This window comes from Dipodomys spectabilis, unplaced genomic scaffold, assembly GCF_019054845.1.
Source record: "Dipodomys spectabilis isolate Male_0828 unplaced genomic scaffold, ASM1905484v1 ptg000178l, whole genome shotgun sequence".
In the NCBI taxonomy this organism is placed as follows: Eukaryota; Metazoa; Chordata; class Mammalia; order Rodentia; family Heteromyidae; genus Dipodomys; species Dipodomys spectabilis.
This window is the reverse complement of record NW_024870855.1, coordinates 5,916,455-5,931,830: the sequence shown is the minus strand read 5'-3', so window position 1 is coordinate 5,931,830 and position 15,376 is coordinate 5,916,455. Positions and strand designations below refer to the sequence as shown.

Here is a 15,376-nt window from a genome sequence, read left to right as displayed (position 1 = left end):
TCTTTTCCTAGTCCACACCTGACTTTGCACCTTCCCCCCAAATCCCATGAGATCACCTTAATAAGAGTCACTATTAAGGAACTTAGTATTCAAGCAAGTTTATGTCATTGTTCTGCAGAAGCTCAGAAGACCATCAGTGTGACTTGGCCAGATAAGGACTGTGCAAATTGTGGGATGGATTGTAAAAATCATCTTCGATAACATGTACAAGCTTGAATTTTAGTCATTCAGAATGATCACATGGAGGCAGAGTCTGCAAGTGATTTAATTCTGTTTTGCTGGGGCTTGGATTAAAATTTGTTTTATATAGGTTTGTTATTTAATGGTTCTAAGAAGATGCCTGGATTACAGACGTTTTCTTCGATGAAATTAGGAATGTACATGAAATTCTGCTAGGAGAGATTCACTTCTTTGACTGTAAAGAAGGCATTTGAATCTTTAAAGGGCAGTGTCCTGAGCGACCTTACTTGAAACCATTTTTGGTGATTTGGCTCTGTACAGCAGCCATTTGTTTTGTCTCTTTCCTCCTTTCAGTGCCAAACTTGATATGTTGTTTGTATTTGAGGTTTCTGTTTCCTACTAATTCTTAATCCTTTGCTTTATGAAATGTGTACTTTAATTCCTCCACTGTTACTACCTTTGAGGTCTAATTTCCTTTTGTGGAGTCCCAAGTTCTTATTCTTATTCTTGATTCCCAAACATTCCACACTATTCCACATACCCTTCACTTTTTCCCACCTTTACAGCTTATTCTTTTTTGACCTTTCCTCGGTTGATAAGGGGCTTGCCAGGGTGCTTTCAAAACTAGAATTACCAGCCGATGTTTTTATTTCAGTGGGGTTATTCTTCTCTCAGTTTTCTATTGCTGCATAGCAATAGAAATATAAATGTAGCTTAAAACAACAGAGTTATTTCTTGTAGTTTCTAGGGCAAGAAGCATAGAAATGACTTAACAGCATCCTGTGGTCATGTCTTAAAGGCTGCAATACAACTAACTCCCTGCCAGATTGAAGATTTCACCTGCTGCTCAGAGGTGTCTTTCATGGTCATTCAGGTTGTTGGAAGAATACAGTTCCTGTGGCTATAGGATTTTGCCCAATTGAAGTCAATACCCTCCTTCTACCTTACTTTTTATTGAGACAAAATCTTCTATAGGATAGTTTTTTGCTCTTGGGCTCAAGCAATCTTGCTGCCTTAGGCTTCCATGTGCTAACTACAAACATTCACTATTGGGCCCGATTAAGCTCCCTTTTGAGAACTTTCAGTCAACTGATTAATGACATAATCATGGGAATGACATCCTCTCACACAGGAGCTATGCTGTAAGGAGCAGAACCTGATGACTTCTGTTTGGATGGCCACTAAGTAGACATAGCTATCTCATCATTGGCTAGGACTCCCATAGCTAGATTGCCCACCATGGGCATCTCCATTTGGACATCTCAACTAGACCTTTAAATCCATCTGTCACCCTCACAAGCAAACACACAAGCCAACCAACCCACCTAGTATATTTCTTCACTCAGAAAACCATTTATACAAATAAGCTCACATATCTTTTAGATATCAGGCTAAAAGCTTCAGAGTTGTCTTTGTAGCTTCTCTTACAGTCCTTACAGTCTGTGGCCAGATCTTGCGATTCTTCCCTTTGATCATCTCTCAGGATCCTTTCTGTCTGTACTCATGTGAACTGGCCTCCCTCTTTGTGAGGAATGTGCTAGTTGAAGGAGTACCCACAGGTACTGCATTTGTGACTCTTTTTCCCAGTATTGAAGTATATAAACAATGTGGGGGAATGTTGAGGAAAACAGTATCAAAAGGCATCAGGACATGAAGGCAGAGGTGATACGAACTAGAGGAAACACTGGCAAATAGAGAATTGGAGATGGCACCTTGAAATAATACAACTAGACAAAGTATCTACAGATTCTCCCCAAATGACCACAGCTTTCTGTAGAAGAAAAAGCACTTTGATTTTCATGAAACAATGAAGAAATGTACAGAAAGCCATGGGAATCAGCCTTTGTATGACTTCTTAGCTTTTAAATGGTCTAGTTCTCTTGCATAGAACCCATTAGTCACTCCTATTATAGACTCACCCCACTCTACTTTTCTAGGCCAATTCTGACTTCGGAAAAGGGTTGCTATACCCAATCATGAGTTTTTAGCACTGTAATGAACATACTCTGGGCTCCATGATGTCTTGGATTCCCTGTTCCCTAAGCTACCTTTGCTGTTTTCCTCATTTGAACATGGCCTCAGGTCATGGCATTGCTTTCTAGGCTCTGTTTGTCCACCTAGGACAGAATGAAAAAAGGAGAGAACTTGTTTTGTATGACCTCAATGGGCAGAATGTAAAGAGAAATACCGGCAAATTTCAACATGCCCTTGTACAAAGAAGGTCCACTCTACTGTTGTATTATTCTGTAGCATTGGAGCTAACTTTTCCCTTATTCTCTGGAAACATTCTTCTTCATTAAGACTCATCTCTCACATTGGTGAAAAGCTATATCATACCTTTATTTCCTAGTTTAGTGAATCGAGTGCCTGTAGTATCTCAAGTGGGGGTGTTATTGCTGGGGAAAGAGCTGAAAAAACATTAAAATCCTCTTCCTGAAGTAAAGAGGAGGGAGAGGAAGTGACCTATCTGAGTGACTGAGAGAAGGCCTCACTGGTGAGCCAGACTTCTTCATCTTATACTCTCTCATCCCCTAACATCTTACTAAGGACTCTACACTTTGAATTATTCTAGCCTTTCTTTCTTTTTTTTTTTGGTCCTGTCATGGGGCCTGAACTCTGGGCCTGGGCGCTGTCCCTCAGCTCTTCAGCTCAAGGCTAGCGCTCTACCACTTGAGCCACAGTGCCACTTCCGGCTTTTTTCTTTTTGCTTATGTGGTGCTGAGGAATCGAACCCAGGGCCTCATGCATGCAAGGCAAGCGCTCTACCACTGAGCCATCTTCCCAGCCCCTATTCTAGCCTTTCTTGCATATGTAGATGAACTTGTTGAATACACAGATGAAGCTTCTTTGTTATTATTAAAGATAAAAACTTTATTCTTCCATCTCACTTGCTTGAACAACTACTGTCCATCTCCCTCTCCTTCTCTCTCTCCCTTCCACATCTCTTGTAAATACTCTTGACTCCCACTCTGTTTCTCAGTCATTCCTTAGCCCATTTTATTTTGTTATTATTTTACTTTTTCCTTAGCCACCTTTAATCTGGACTTTTAGCTCATTGCTTTGTTTCCACTCTCTCTCAGTGACCATCTGTACTCTCCTGTTCATCAAATCTCATGCTTTTTCTCAGCTGTTACTATCATTCATTTATTCAAAAAACTCATGATGTTTTCATTCCTGTAACCTGGCCTACAATATTTCTCTCAGTTGGAAAGTTCTTTATATGACTTATTTTTTGTGTGGAGAAATTCCCATTATCAAAGGATTAGCTCAAATGCCACTTTGTATTCTTACTAGATTAAAAATGATCTCTTGTAGCATTATTTATTTCTATTTTAATTATTAATTTAAAACCTCTTTGATCAATGAAACTATTAAGAGTGCTTAGTATAGCTAGGCACTGGTGACAGATGCCTATAATCCTACCTACTCTGAGGGTCAATGTTCAAAGCCAGCTTGAACAGAAGGTGTATAAGACTCTTATCTCCTGTTAACCATCAAAAAAGCTAGAACTGGAGCCATAGCTCAAGTGGTAGAGTGCTAGCCTTGAGCACAAAAGCTCAGGGACAGCACCTAGTTCTGGCACAAAAAAAAAGAACACTTATTAGATATCAATTAAAAGCATAAAAGTAACTTTTATTTCCTTTTTAAAAGCTTAAAAACTAATTTTGAGGCAAAAGTATTATTTTATTCTACAAACAAATAGTCTGAAGAACTGAGCTATTAAAAAAACTAATTTTGAGGCAAAAGTATTATTTTATTCTACAAACAAATAGTCTGAAGAACTGAGCTATTAAAAATATGAAACAATGTTTGAAGAAGACATTTGAAACTCAAGACATGCCATCACAGGAATAAATAGTATAGCATGTCATTAGATGATGCTTTCCCACATTTCCAGTTACTCATCACATCTTTTTAGTTGCTTATAACTACTTCTTGTGTCATATGATTGACTGGGTCAGTGGTTCATGGTAAGAAATATGTTTGATGTATTATCCTACACAAGCTTTTGAAATTCAGTCTCCTTTTGCTGTCTGATCTTACCTCCTGGCACTTGATATCCAATTTCTTCATGTGTCTGATTTTGATTCAGATGGATTGGCAAAATTATCAAGCTTAATAAAATCAATTTTTCTTTAGAATTAACATATAAAACAAACATTGATATGATTTAACTATCAGTGACAATTCAGAGGAATGGGAAATGTGTGCATTTAAAAATACTCAATTAAAAACTTCTATGAAGAGGAGAAGGATTTTGTAATATAGGTTTTCATTGCTAAGCAAATAAAAGTAGACATCTTAAAAAATGATTTATCAACTCTATTGGTTTTCAGTGTTGGAAGGTAAAATATTTATGGTTGAAGTTTATTTCTAATTACATTGGAATAGAAGCCAGGCCATATTTTCAGGGAAGCAGACAACTGCATTATGTATTATGTAAGATCAGATTTATCTGTAGAGGTTCACCTAATTGAAAAGATTGCCTAGTTATTATTTTTAAAAAATTAACTAGTGTTAAATGCTTCTAAAATCAAGACCCTTCAGGAAATGTAACAAGTCTTATTCTGCATGTAATTTATCATGGTGCTATAGTATTCTGATGCACGTTTTTATTATTTGATGACTTTTTTCTATTATATATGGATATCATAGTAGTTTGTAGCTATATCTTAAAAAATTTATTGTAAAAGTGATATACAGAGGAGTTATAGTTACATGAGTCAAGTAATGAGTACATTTCCTTTTGTGCAGTGTCACCCCCTCTCTCATTCTCTCTGTTTCCCCTCCTGACTTCCCCCCACCCCAAAGTTGTATAGTTCATTTCCAACATAGTATCTAGTGGGTTTCACTGTTGAATAGATTCACCCGCCCTCTGTCCCACCATTTCTGTGCTTCCCCTTCCTCTTCCTAAATCAGATAAACATATATAAGACAAAGGGTACAGAAATCATAAACAGTAACAGAAGGGAATCAACCGAAGAAAAAAGAAACAAGAAATGAAAAAGAAAAAAAAAGAACCATAAACAGTACAACAGAAAAACCTCTCGCTTCCTTTCTTGGAGTTCATTTTGATAAGCGTCATTTTATATAATCAACCATTGATCCTTTTCTAAGGATATCCTCCTTTGTTCTCACTGTGTGAATGTTTATACTGCTGTTTAATTAATCATGTCCTGGTGTGATTATTTGTCTTTTACTTTCCATTGGGTTTACTTGTAGATTATAGGCACATTCTAATTATTACAAATAAGGTAAACCTGGCAGCCTATGTTTCTTTGGGTCTGCCTTACTTCACTTAGTACACTTTTTTCCAAGTCTTTCTATTTCCTTAGTAATGGGGCAATGTCATTCTTTCTGATGGAAGCATAGAATTCTGATATATATATATATATATATATATATATATATATATATATATATATATATACACACACACACACACACACACCCATTGAAGGGCAGCTGAGTTGATTCCCTATATTGGTTATGGTAAAAATACTGCAATGAATGTGGTTGTGCTGGTGGCTTTAGTGTGGCCTAGTTTGTGGTCAATTGGATAGATGCCAGGAGTGGGATTGCTGGGTCATAGAAAAGCTTTGAGGTTATATCTTTGATCATATCTGTAATCATACCTGTTTTTGACTTGGAGACATGACTTCTTTTGCGTTTATAGAATCTCTGATTTTTTGCTCGGTCTATGTTTGCCTTTGGGTTATTGTCTCCAACATCTCTGTCTTGGTCTCCTCCTCCCCCTTCCCTCTCCCGTTCCTCCTCCCCCTTCCCTCTCCCCTTTCTCCTCCTCCTCCTCCTCCACCTTCTCCTCCTCCTCCTCCTCCTCCTCCTCTTTCTCTGTCCTCTTCCCCTTCTTTCTCTTCCTCCTCTCCCCTCCCCCTCCTCTCTCCTTCCTTCCTTCCTCCCTCCCTCCCTCCCTCCCTCCCTGCCTCCCTCCCTCCCTTCCTTCCTTCCTTCCTTCCTTCCTTCCTTCCTTTCTTCCTTCCCCCTCTCTCTTTCTTTCCTTCTTTCCTTCTTTCTTTCTTTTTCTTTCTTTCTTTCTTTCTTTCTTTCTTTCTTTCTTTCTTTCTTTCTTTCTTTCTTTCTTTCTTTCTTTCTTTCTTTCTTTCTTTCTCTCTTTCTCTCTTCTCTCTCTTTCTCTCTTTCTCTCTCTCTTTCTTTCTCTCTCTCTCTTTCTTTCTCTCTCTCTTTCTTTCTCTCTCTCTCTCTTTCTTCTTCTTTCTTTCTTTCTTTCTTTCTTTCTTTCTTTCTTTCTTTCTTTCTTTCTTTCTTTCTTTCTTTCTTTCTTTCTTTCTTTCTTTCTTTCTCTCTTTCTTTCTTTCTCTCTTTCTCTCTTTCTTTCTTTCTCTCTTTCTTTCTTTCTTTTGTGAAAATACCATACAAAGGGGTTACAATTACATGGGCAAGGTAATGAGTACATTTCTTATCAAGCATTGTTGCCTTCTCCTTTGTTTCCCCTTCCCATCCCTTCCCATCTCCTCTCTTCTTTCTCCTTTCTTCTCTCTTCTTCTGTGCAAATCTTAGGGCTTGAACTCAGGGTCTGGTTGCTGTCCTTGAGGTTCTTTTGCTCAGGAGTACTTTACTACTTGAGCCACAGCTCTACTTCTGGCTTTTTGGTAGTTTATTGCCCAGGCTGGCTTCAAACCATGACCCTCAGATATCAGCCTTCTAAGTATCTAGGATTACAGACATGAACTATATGCTGATGAACTTAGCCCAACTGTTCCTCTCACAGGCATCTCAGATATTTTCTTTCCTCTTCAATTCCTCTGATCTGATCTCATTATTTCTGTTAATACTATTATGAATTGATAAAATATTCTGACAGAACATGGGGGTCATGTGTGGTCTTCCCCATTTTCTTCACTGTTCTGTCATCATTTCTCCATTTAATCTTTTTTTGGGGGGGTCATCTGTGGGGCTTGAACTCAGGGCCTGGGTGCTGTCCCTGAACTTTTTTGCTCAAGACTAGAACTCTACCAGTTGGAACCACAGTACCACTTCCAGTTTTCTGGTGGTTAGAGATAAGAGTCTCATGGACTTTCCTGCCCACGCTGGCTTTGAACTGTGATCCTCAGATTTTAGACTGGAGGAGCTAAGATTACAGGTGTGAGCTACTGGTGCCTGGCTTCTTGTGTAATCTTTTATGTATTCTGTCTATATTTTCTCTTAAATACGTTTAAGCTCAAGTATTTTTCCTAGTCTCCTTCCACCAACTTAATATGAGCTATCACAATATGCCTATATCCTCACAGAATTCATTAATGTCCTCTTTCTCTCTTGGATCTTTTTTATTCTTTGAGTATGACTGCAAATGCAGTGGGAAGCCTTATCAGGTGCACATCTGGACAATGTGTAGAGAATGAGTCCTTACTGTGACCTACATGAACTGGTGTGATCTACTTTTGTCAGCCTCTCCAATTTTATTCTTTGTTTCTCTCTCTCTCTTTTTTTAAAGTTTCAATTGCATTGGTCTGCCTTCACTCCCTCCTTTCCCCCCTTTTGTTAAGCTCTGGTGCCTTAGAGATTTTCCACTTAATTCATTTTGTTTTTAAAGTTATCTTTTCACCTCCTCTCCCCATGGCAGGTACCTATAACTTTTGAGATATCTTCTTTACCACTCTTAAGCCCAAAGAGAGGCTATATTATATATTCTTCATTTCTTTATTTATACTTTGTTTCTAACATAAAGCATTCACATATCACATTCTGTATTTGTATAAGTATTAATTGCTCTTTTCACTCATTAAAGAATTTTAGGATTCAAATTTTGAGTTAGATGCTATAAGAATGGATCAAGAACATATAGCACATAATATAAAGAACACCTAATTTAAAAAAGAAGAGTGGGAGAAGATACAACTATATACTGGGGACAGCAATATAGTTTGAATGGCTAACCAACTAACTGACTTCAGGTAAATCATTCCCTTGTCTGCTCCTTTACTTCTTTACATGTAATATGAAGGACTTTGATTGGATGTTTTTGATTCTCAAATCTTATATGTAATTCTAACCATTTGATGGATCCAAGTCAGAGAAAGACTTACTTAATCCTTACTTTCCAAACCAATGTACTGAATATATTATCAGAAAGTTTTGGGCAGCTAAATGACCTCAGATCTTGCATCTGTTGAGAAGAATTCAGGAAAAACTCAAACCTAGTGATCAAAAGGTTTATTAGATAAGAAATATGTCAGAGATAGAGAGTACATGGCATAGATAACTACAGGGAAAATGGTCCATGTCTGCCATCTTGGCTGTCTTCTTCCTTATAGAGTTTGACCTTGGGTTAAATAGTGACAATTGAAGTCCCTTTGATTGGTGAGTCTCCTTTCTGTTTCTTTATGGTTATAACACCAAAGATTTACTACTTTGTCCTTATTTCTTCATTTGTTAGTTCTGCTTGCCTTTTGTAGCCTCCATCCTCATTTCATTGTCAGGCCAGTTTTTTCAGCTTATTCTACCATCTGTGAACTATTGGCTACAATACCCTGCCTGTTTTTCTGCTAACCTACATTATAACTAATGTTATACTGGTTAAATTATTTCTTCCAAGTTCTTTCCCTGGAGGATTTGATTCAGTAGTTCTACGGTGGGGGTCTAAGAATTCTGTGGGTAATTTTGATGCACATCTAGGTGTAGGAAGAATTTAGTATGTTTTCACTTTGACATCTTAGAGAATTCTAATCATAGGACAAGGCAGACTTTGAAAGAACTTCAGGCATTAGGTAAATGAAGATACTGTATTTATTCAAAGTCAAGCAAAATACTTTCTTATCTGGGTGATATCTGGGTTATTGAAGCTTAATGTAAAAGTTGATGTTAAAATGAATTTTGAAGAAAAGGTAGAGATAGGGGTAGGAGCATGGTTGCATGGCTGGTGCTTGGTCTAACTTAGTTGGAGGCCAGAATGTGTGTCTGTATATGCTTGCTACCCTCGGGGAAAGTGAAATGTTCTTATGCAATGGGCCACAATTCTTGTCTAGATTTTCCTGTTTCACCCTCAAACTCATTTTCCTTAATGAGGATTTTATTACTGCAACTTGATTGTTCGGAGGAAGCGAAACAAGCATGTGGTCAAGTGATAAGAGACACTGTGAAGCTGCTTTATAAAATAACTGAACATCTTCCTCCAGCTTATAAGGGCTGGGCCCTTTGAAATCTACTTTGACCACCCCATTGGTTCTTTGGTTAGATACAAAGACCTTATATGTTATCTAAAATAATAGTTTTGATGCAGAATGATTATTATTAAGCCAAAGTTAGCTTTTTTAAAAAAAGATGAATCTATGTAAAGGCAACATTTTGAGTAAATTATATAGCATCCACTTGATGAAATAATGAGCCTAAGTTTAGGGGATGAAAGTAATGATCTAATGCAATATTTAGAATGGATATGTAGTATGTAGTTATTAACCTAAAAGTCACATCCTGCATTCTTTTAATTTGTGGAAAATTTGTAATTAATTGCTCAAGAAACCTCTGATTTTTTATACATAATCACGTCATAGCTGTTGACTTTCTCCCCCCTCTCCTCCCTTAAAATATATCCTTATAAACAGTAGATTACTTTCAGATTTGTAATGCCTTCTTTAAACATTGAGTTGCTAAGTTTATCCCTGTTGCTCTCTTTTTAAAATAGAATTCCTTTTCCCCTCCTAACTACTTTGGAGTAGCTACCAACAAATCACACTTTGTTTTTTGATGGTAGCTGGCTTAAAATCTTATTTAACCCTTCTGCCAAGTGAGAGCCTGCTAATTCTGAAATGGTTTCTTTTCTTTTTTTTGGTTTTAATTATCGCTGTAGGGAGGAGATGGGTATGGTCTTTCATTTAGAAACAGTTTGAAAGATAAGGGCTGACCCTTTGTTCTAACTCATTCTAAGTGGGACAGTGTCAAAAACATAGGAATTGAAAATCGAAAAGAACAAATAAGATGGTAGATTGATAACTCTTGCCTCTCCCTGGCAAGTGTCTCATGTCATTCTATGATTTACAAATTAATTTGTTATTATCAGCAATTCACTACCTTATGTAGTCTTGCTGATGTTGGTCTATTAACCATTAATTAACTTCAAAGCAAAATAATAGAAATAACTAACCCCTTGTGATTAATTGGTTGCAAGGAATTATCTTTACTTATTCGGATTTGTGGCCACTGACAGAGCTTATTAGAGAGTGACTTTCAGCAGTATTACTTTGAAAGGAAAATAAAAATAAAAATAAAAATGAGTACAATGTAGCTAGATCAAGAAAGTATTTCACAGGGCCAGACATGGTAGTGCATGCCTGACATCTCAGCTACTTGGGAGGCAGAAATAGGAGGGTTATAGTTCAAGACCAGCCTGGCACAAGGTTAACAAGACCACTAGCTATACAGGAGGTACAGGTAGCATGATTTGAATCCAGGCTGGCCTGGGCCAAAAGGTAATGAACCTTATCTGAAAACTAAAGCAAAACGATTATGGCTCAAATGGTAGAGTACCTGCCTAAGCAGTACAAGGGCCTGAATTCAAACTGAAGTACTGCCCCCCGCCTCTCCCTAAATCAGGTATCTGTCTTGTGGAAATGATCTCAGACTTGAGAGAAGTCATCCTTAAATTCAGAAAGAGCATCCTGAGAAAAAGATTATTATATTCCTGCTAGACTGTTAAGAGGAATAATAGGGTCAGAAATGTAGACTTTGGAAGCAAATATAAAACTATTCCCCCTTTCACATTGTTCTCTATGTTTATATTGCCCATAGTGAAGTTACAGTTGCTTTTTTTTTTTGGTCAGTCGTGGGGCTTGAACTCTGGGCCTGAGTGCTGTCCCTGCGCTTCTCAGCTCAAGGCAAGCACTCTACTGCTTGAGCCACAGCACCACTTCTGATTTTCTAGTGGTTTTATTGGAGATAAGAGTCTCTTGGACTTTCCTGCCTGGGCTGGCTTTGAACCGTGATCCTCAGATCTCAGCCTCCTGAGAAGCTAGGATTACAGGCATGAGCCACCGGTGCCTGGTTTCACTGTTGTTTTATCAAAACCCCAGAGCTCTTATCAGCTTATGTAGTAGGGATTCTCATATTATTTCATTTGCTTCAAGAGTTCTGACTTTTCAGAATTTTTTTGAAAACTATCAGTTTAGCTCAAATGCTTAGCACCTTATAGATAATGTATTTGAAGGTCAAAGAAATTGAATTAGATACCATAAGCCTGAAATTACATGTTGACAAACTAGAAATAATGAATCTGTACTTCCCATCCCTGGCATTTTATTTAAACTATGAAATGTTATTCTGATTTTCCATTTTGAAAGATACAAAACTGGTCTGTGAAATGGTGATTAGCACAAGGCAGCCCCAGGCAGCCCTGGAGTGCTCCACGGTTCAAATGCCCAAGACCAGATGGAAGTCCAGAAGTGGATGACTCAAAGTTTATTAGTTTTGCCACCTGGGCAGTACAGCCGAACCAGCTGCCACAAGGCAGTTCCAATTTCAACAGAGCAGTAAATGAACATAAAAATGAGTGTAAATCCCCAGAATATAGGAAAGGAGAAAGGTTCCAGCAAGGAGATTCATCCAGGGTGAGTCCTGATGGTAATGCTTGTAGGAGGTGCAGCTGACATGCCAGTGAGAGGGTAAGAAAAGGTTGCACCAGTGGCACCAGACCCTGTGAGGAAAAAGTCAACCTTTGAGTTGTTTCAGGGGCCAGTATCAATTGGAAATGTGTGATTGAATTGTTCATTTGGGTTGTTCCCAGTCACATCTGATGGTCTAGAAAGGTCAAAATGAGCTAAGGCTATATCATAATTATATCATGAAACTAGAAGTAGATTCCCCCCCCCTTCTTGAAAACTATGGAAAATCTTTCAATCATCTCCTTTTCACAATTTGGGACCCTGGAATCACAGGTGTCCACTGAACATAAATACTTATGAAAGCTCATAAGGAATCAAGTGGTTTTTCTCATGGTCTTTTCATATAGAGTTGAACTTGATCTGTTCATGGAAATACTGCAAGACTCAGAAGTTTACACTAAGATTCTAGATGACCCCTTTAATGACGGAGAAAGTGCTCCAAAACCTAAATGAAAATAATGATAAGGCTATGGGGCAAAGAGCAAATGGGTAGAGGCACAGTAATTTTTTATTCAATCAGGGTGATTCACTAATGAGTTATTTAAAAAGTCAAATAAATCTTGATTTATTATGTCAAAAGTGCTTGGGCAGTAAGTAACAGAAAACATGACTAAACTAAACAAAATAGAAGCTTACTCTTATTCCCTTTTTCATGGAATGGGAAATTCAGAGGAATGTGGCTCCTGGATTTTGGTGGCTTATGCATATAATTCTAGCTACTTAGGAGGTTGAGATCTGATGATTGTTGTTCAAAACCAGTCAGCACAGGAAAGTCCGTGAGACTCTTTATTTCTAGTTAATCAACAAAAAACTGGAAGAGGAACTGTGGCTCAAGTGGTAGACCACCAATCATGAGTACAAAAGCTATGGAACAACATCTAGGCCTTGTGTTCAAGCTCTGCTACTGGGCCACAGAAGCAAGCACATACGAACACTTTGGAGAGGGAAAGGCTTGTAGCAGTAGCTGATATAGTTTTCTAGGCTGGATGCTTTGATGCTCTACGCTGGACTAAGGTGCCCTTTGCTTGGGTACCTTTTCACAAGCTGAATGTCTATACTACATTTATATAGTTCTCAATAGATAATTACTTAGTTCTCATGCAACAATGTAACAGTACTCTTTGTTTAAGAATATAGACGTGTATTTTTTGAGTGGGGGTCAAGGGGAAAGGAGTAGATTAGAATGAAAAAGAGAAGGAGAAAATGCAGACAAAAGCCATATATATACCACAAAATTATATATACCACAAAATTAAGAAGACTGAGGGAAGGGTGGTGGTGGGTAGGGTAGGGATGGGTAGGGAAGGCATGGGTGAGAATGTTGAAAGAGGTGACATTGATCAAAATATGTTAGATTTGTAAAGTGCTTTGTTAAATGGCAACTCCTTTGTATAATTCCTAAAAGATAATAATAAAAAATCTGTTTGGATAGTTTATTTTTCTTTTACAATGACATAAAGTAAAATCACTTTCATATGATAATATTTTGTTTATGAGTATAACTAAACTGTTTCTCTCTCTCTTTTTAAACTTTTGTTCTTTTCTTTCTGGTAGGTGGCATGTTTGACCCAGATAGCTGCTAATTATCTTATTGGCCAAAAGGAAGCCAAACGCTGGGGTACAGCTCACGGCAGTATTGTCCCTTACCAGGTAAGAATAAAATTTTGTCTTGAGTTGCTAGTATCTGCAGTTTTGTACCATTTGAGTTTGGGAAATGGATTTCTTCAAAAACCCTCCAGGGCATTCTGTAATGTATCTCTGTCTGGTTAAAACAAGGTTCTGTTGTTCTCTTTAAATTCTGTGTTTTGCACATTTCTTCATCAGAAGAAGATTAGAAACAGGATGCTCAAATGGATCAAAGGAACTTGCTGAAAGTGAGTGACTTTTGGACTCATGTGATTTTTTTTTTTTTTTTTTTTTTTTGCCCCAAAGAGGCAGGGACTGTAGCCACTTTAGAAAGCATGATTTGTTACCATGTCAGTTATAAAACGAATGCTACCTTCTCCATCTGACAATAATATTCTCACAGGGTTGGAGTGAAAGGAAAATTTGTGTGTGACAGATCTTTTTGGAGCAAAACAGATGGTTCAGTTGCTGCTGTTCTTTATTAAATGTTTAAACTTACCCTTCAAAATTCTGGACTTTGGCTAGTGTGAATGAATATGTGAAGAAACTATGATCTTTGCAAAATAAAAACAAGCACTCAACTACTTCCAAAGCCCTTACCTTTGCTTAGACCATTCACATCATATTATATTTATTAACTTATTGGCCTTATCTTGCACACTGTACTATATAAGCTCAAGAGCAGACTTGTCTTTTACATCGTTCGACCTCTTCCTGCTACCCTTGAGCTATCTGTGGAATGAAGGAGTAAATGTTACTTGTAATTTTAATGCTACTGCTCTTGATGGCAATCATAGATGTCAGTGTTTCCCATTTGCCAGGAAACCTCTCAGCACTATTACGCATCCTTTTAAGTTTAAAGAAGTACAAAGCTACTTTCTTTACTATTTAAAAAATCCAGCTGAAGTGATGTCTCACATCTGAAATACTAGCTACTCCAGGGAAAAGATACTGCTTCAAGACAGCCAGAAACATAGTAAAGCTTTCATTTCAACCAATAGCAGGGCATAGTGATGCATGTCTATCATTAGAGCTCTGTGGGAAGCATGAATAGGAGGATCATGGTCCAGGACAGTCTTCTCCAAAATAACTTAAAAAAACACCTTTGTGGCTGGAAAGGCAAAGCACCTGCCTAGCAAGCATGAGGACCTAAGTTTAACCCAGAGTACCATTAAAAAAAGATATCCACTCTTTCTAAGCTTGGTCCATGCCTCTAGCCTGGCATTTTTCTGGTTATTTTGGAGATGGGGGTCTCTTAGACTTCTCTGGTCAGGATGGTTTCCAACTGTGATCCTCCAGATCTCAGCTTCTTGAATAGCTAGAATTATAGATGTGAGCCCCTGGGACTTAGCTAGAGTGGTGTGTGTGTGTGTGTGTGTGTGTGTGTGTGTGTGTGTGTGTGTGTGTGTTGGGACTTAACTAGAGTGGTGTGTGTGTGTGTATGTGTGTGTGTGTGTGTGTGTGTGTGTTGGTATGCGGGCTTGAACTTAGTGCCTGGGTACTGTCCCTTAACTTTTGTTGCTTAAGGCTGGTGTTCAAAGCAACTTTTGTTGCTCAAAGTGGTGTTCTACCACTTGAGCCACAGCTCCACTTCTGGCTTCTTAGTGATTAATTGGCAATTAAGAGCATTTTGGATTTGTCTGCCTGGGGTGGTTTCATACTGCTATCAGCAGATCTTAGCCTCATGAGTAGCTAGGATTACAGGTGTGAGCTACCAGCTAGAATGTCTTTTTAAAAAGCTTCTGAAGACCTCAGCTATCTCTTGTGGGCATCCATGCCAAAATTCTGTTATCTTGTATACAATCTCATTTGTAAAAAGAAAGTAAAGAATCTTTAACTTTTATTTTGGAAGGTAAATGATACAAAAATGTCTTTCTCTTGGTTGAACTGAGTCATATTAAATAGATTCTATGCTTATTTGATCTTAGTTGATTGAA

The 15,376-nt window shown here is 37.9% G+C and overlaps 1 protein-coding gene across 2 annotated transcripts in view; it reads left to right on the top strand.

Annotated features, from left to right (window-relative positions):
• Nucleotides 1-15,376, top strand: part of Sugct (succinyl-CoA:glutarate-CoA transferase) — a 604,197-nt gene that overhangs the window by 114,942 nt on the left and 473,879 nt on the right. For both annotated transcript variants that reach the window (XM_042695071.1, XM_042695070.1), the window contains one exon: nucleotides 13,368-13,463. In XM_042695071.1, coding sequence (XP_042551005.1) covers nucleotides 13,368-13,463 — 96 coding nt within the window. The remainder of the gene's footprint in view (nucleotides 1-13,367; nucleotides 13,464-15,376) is intronic.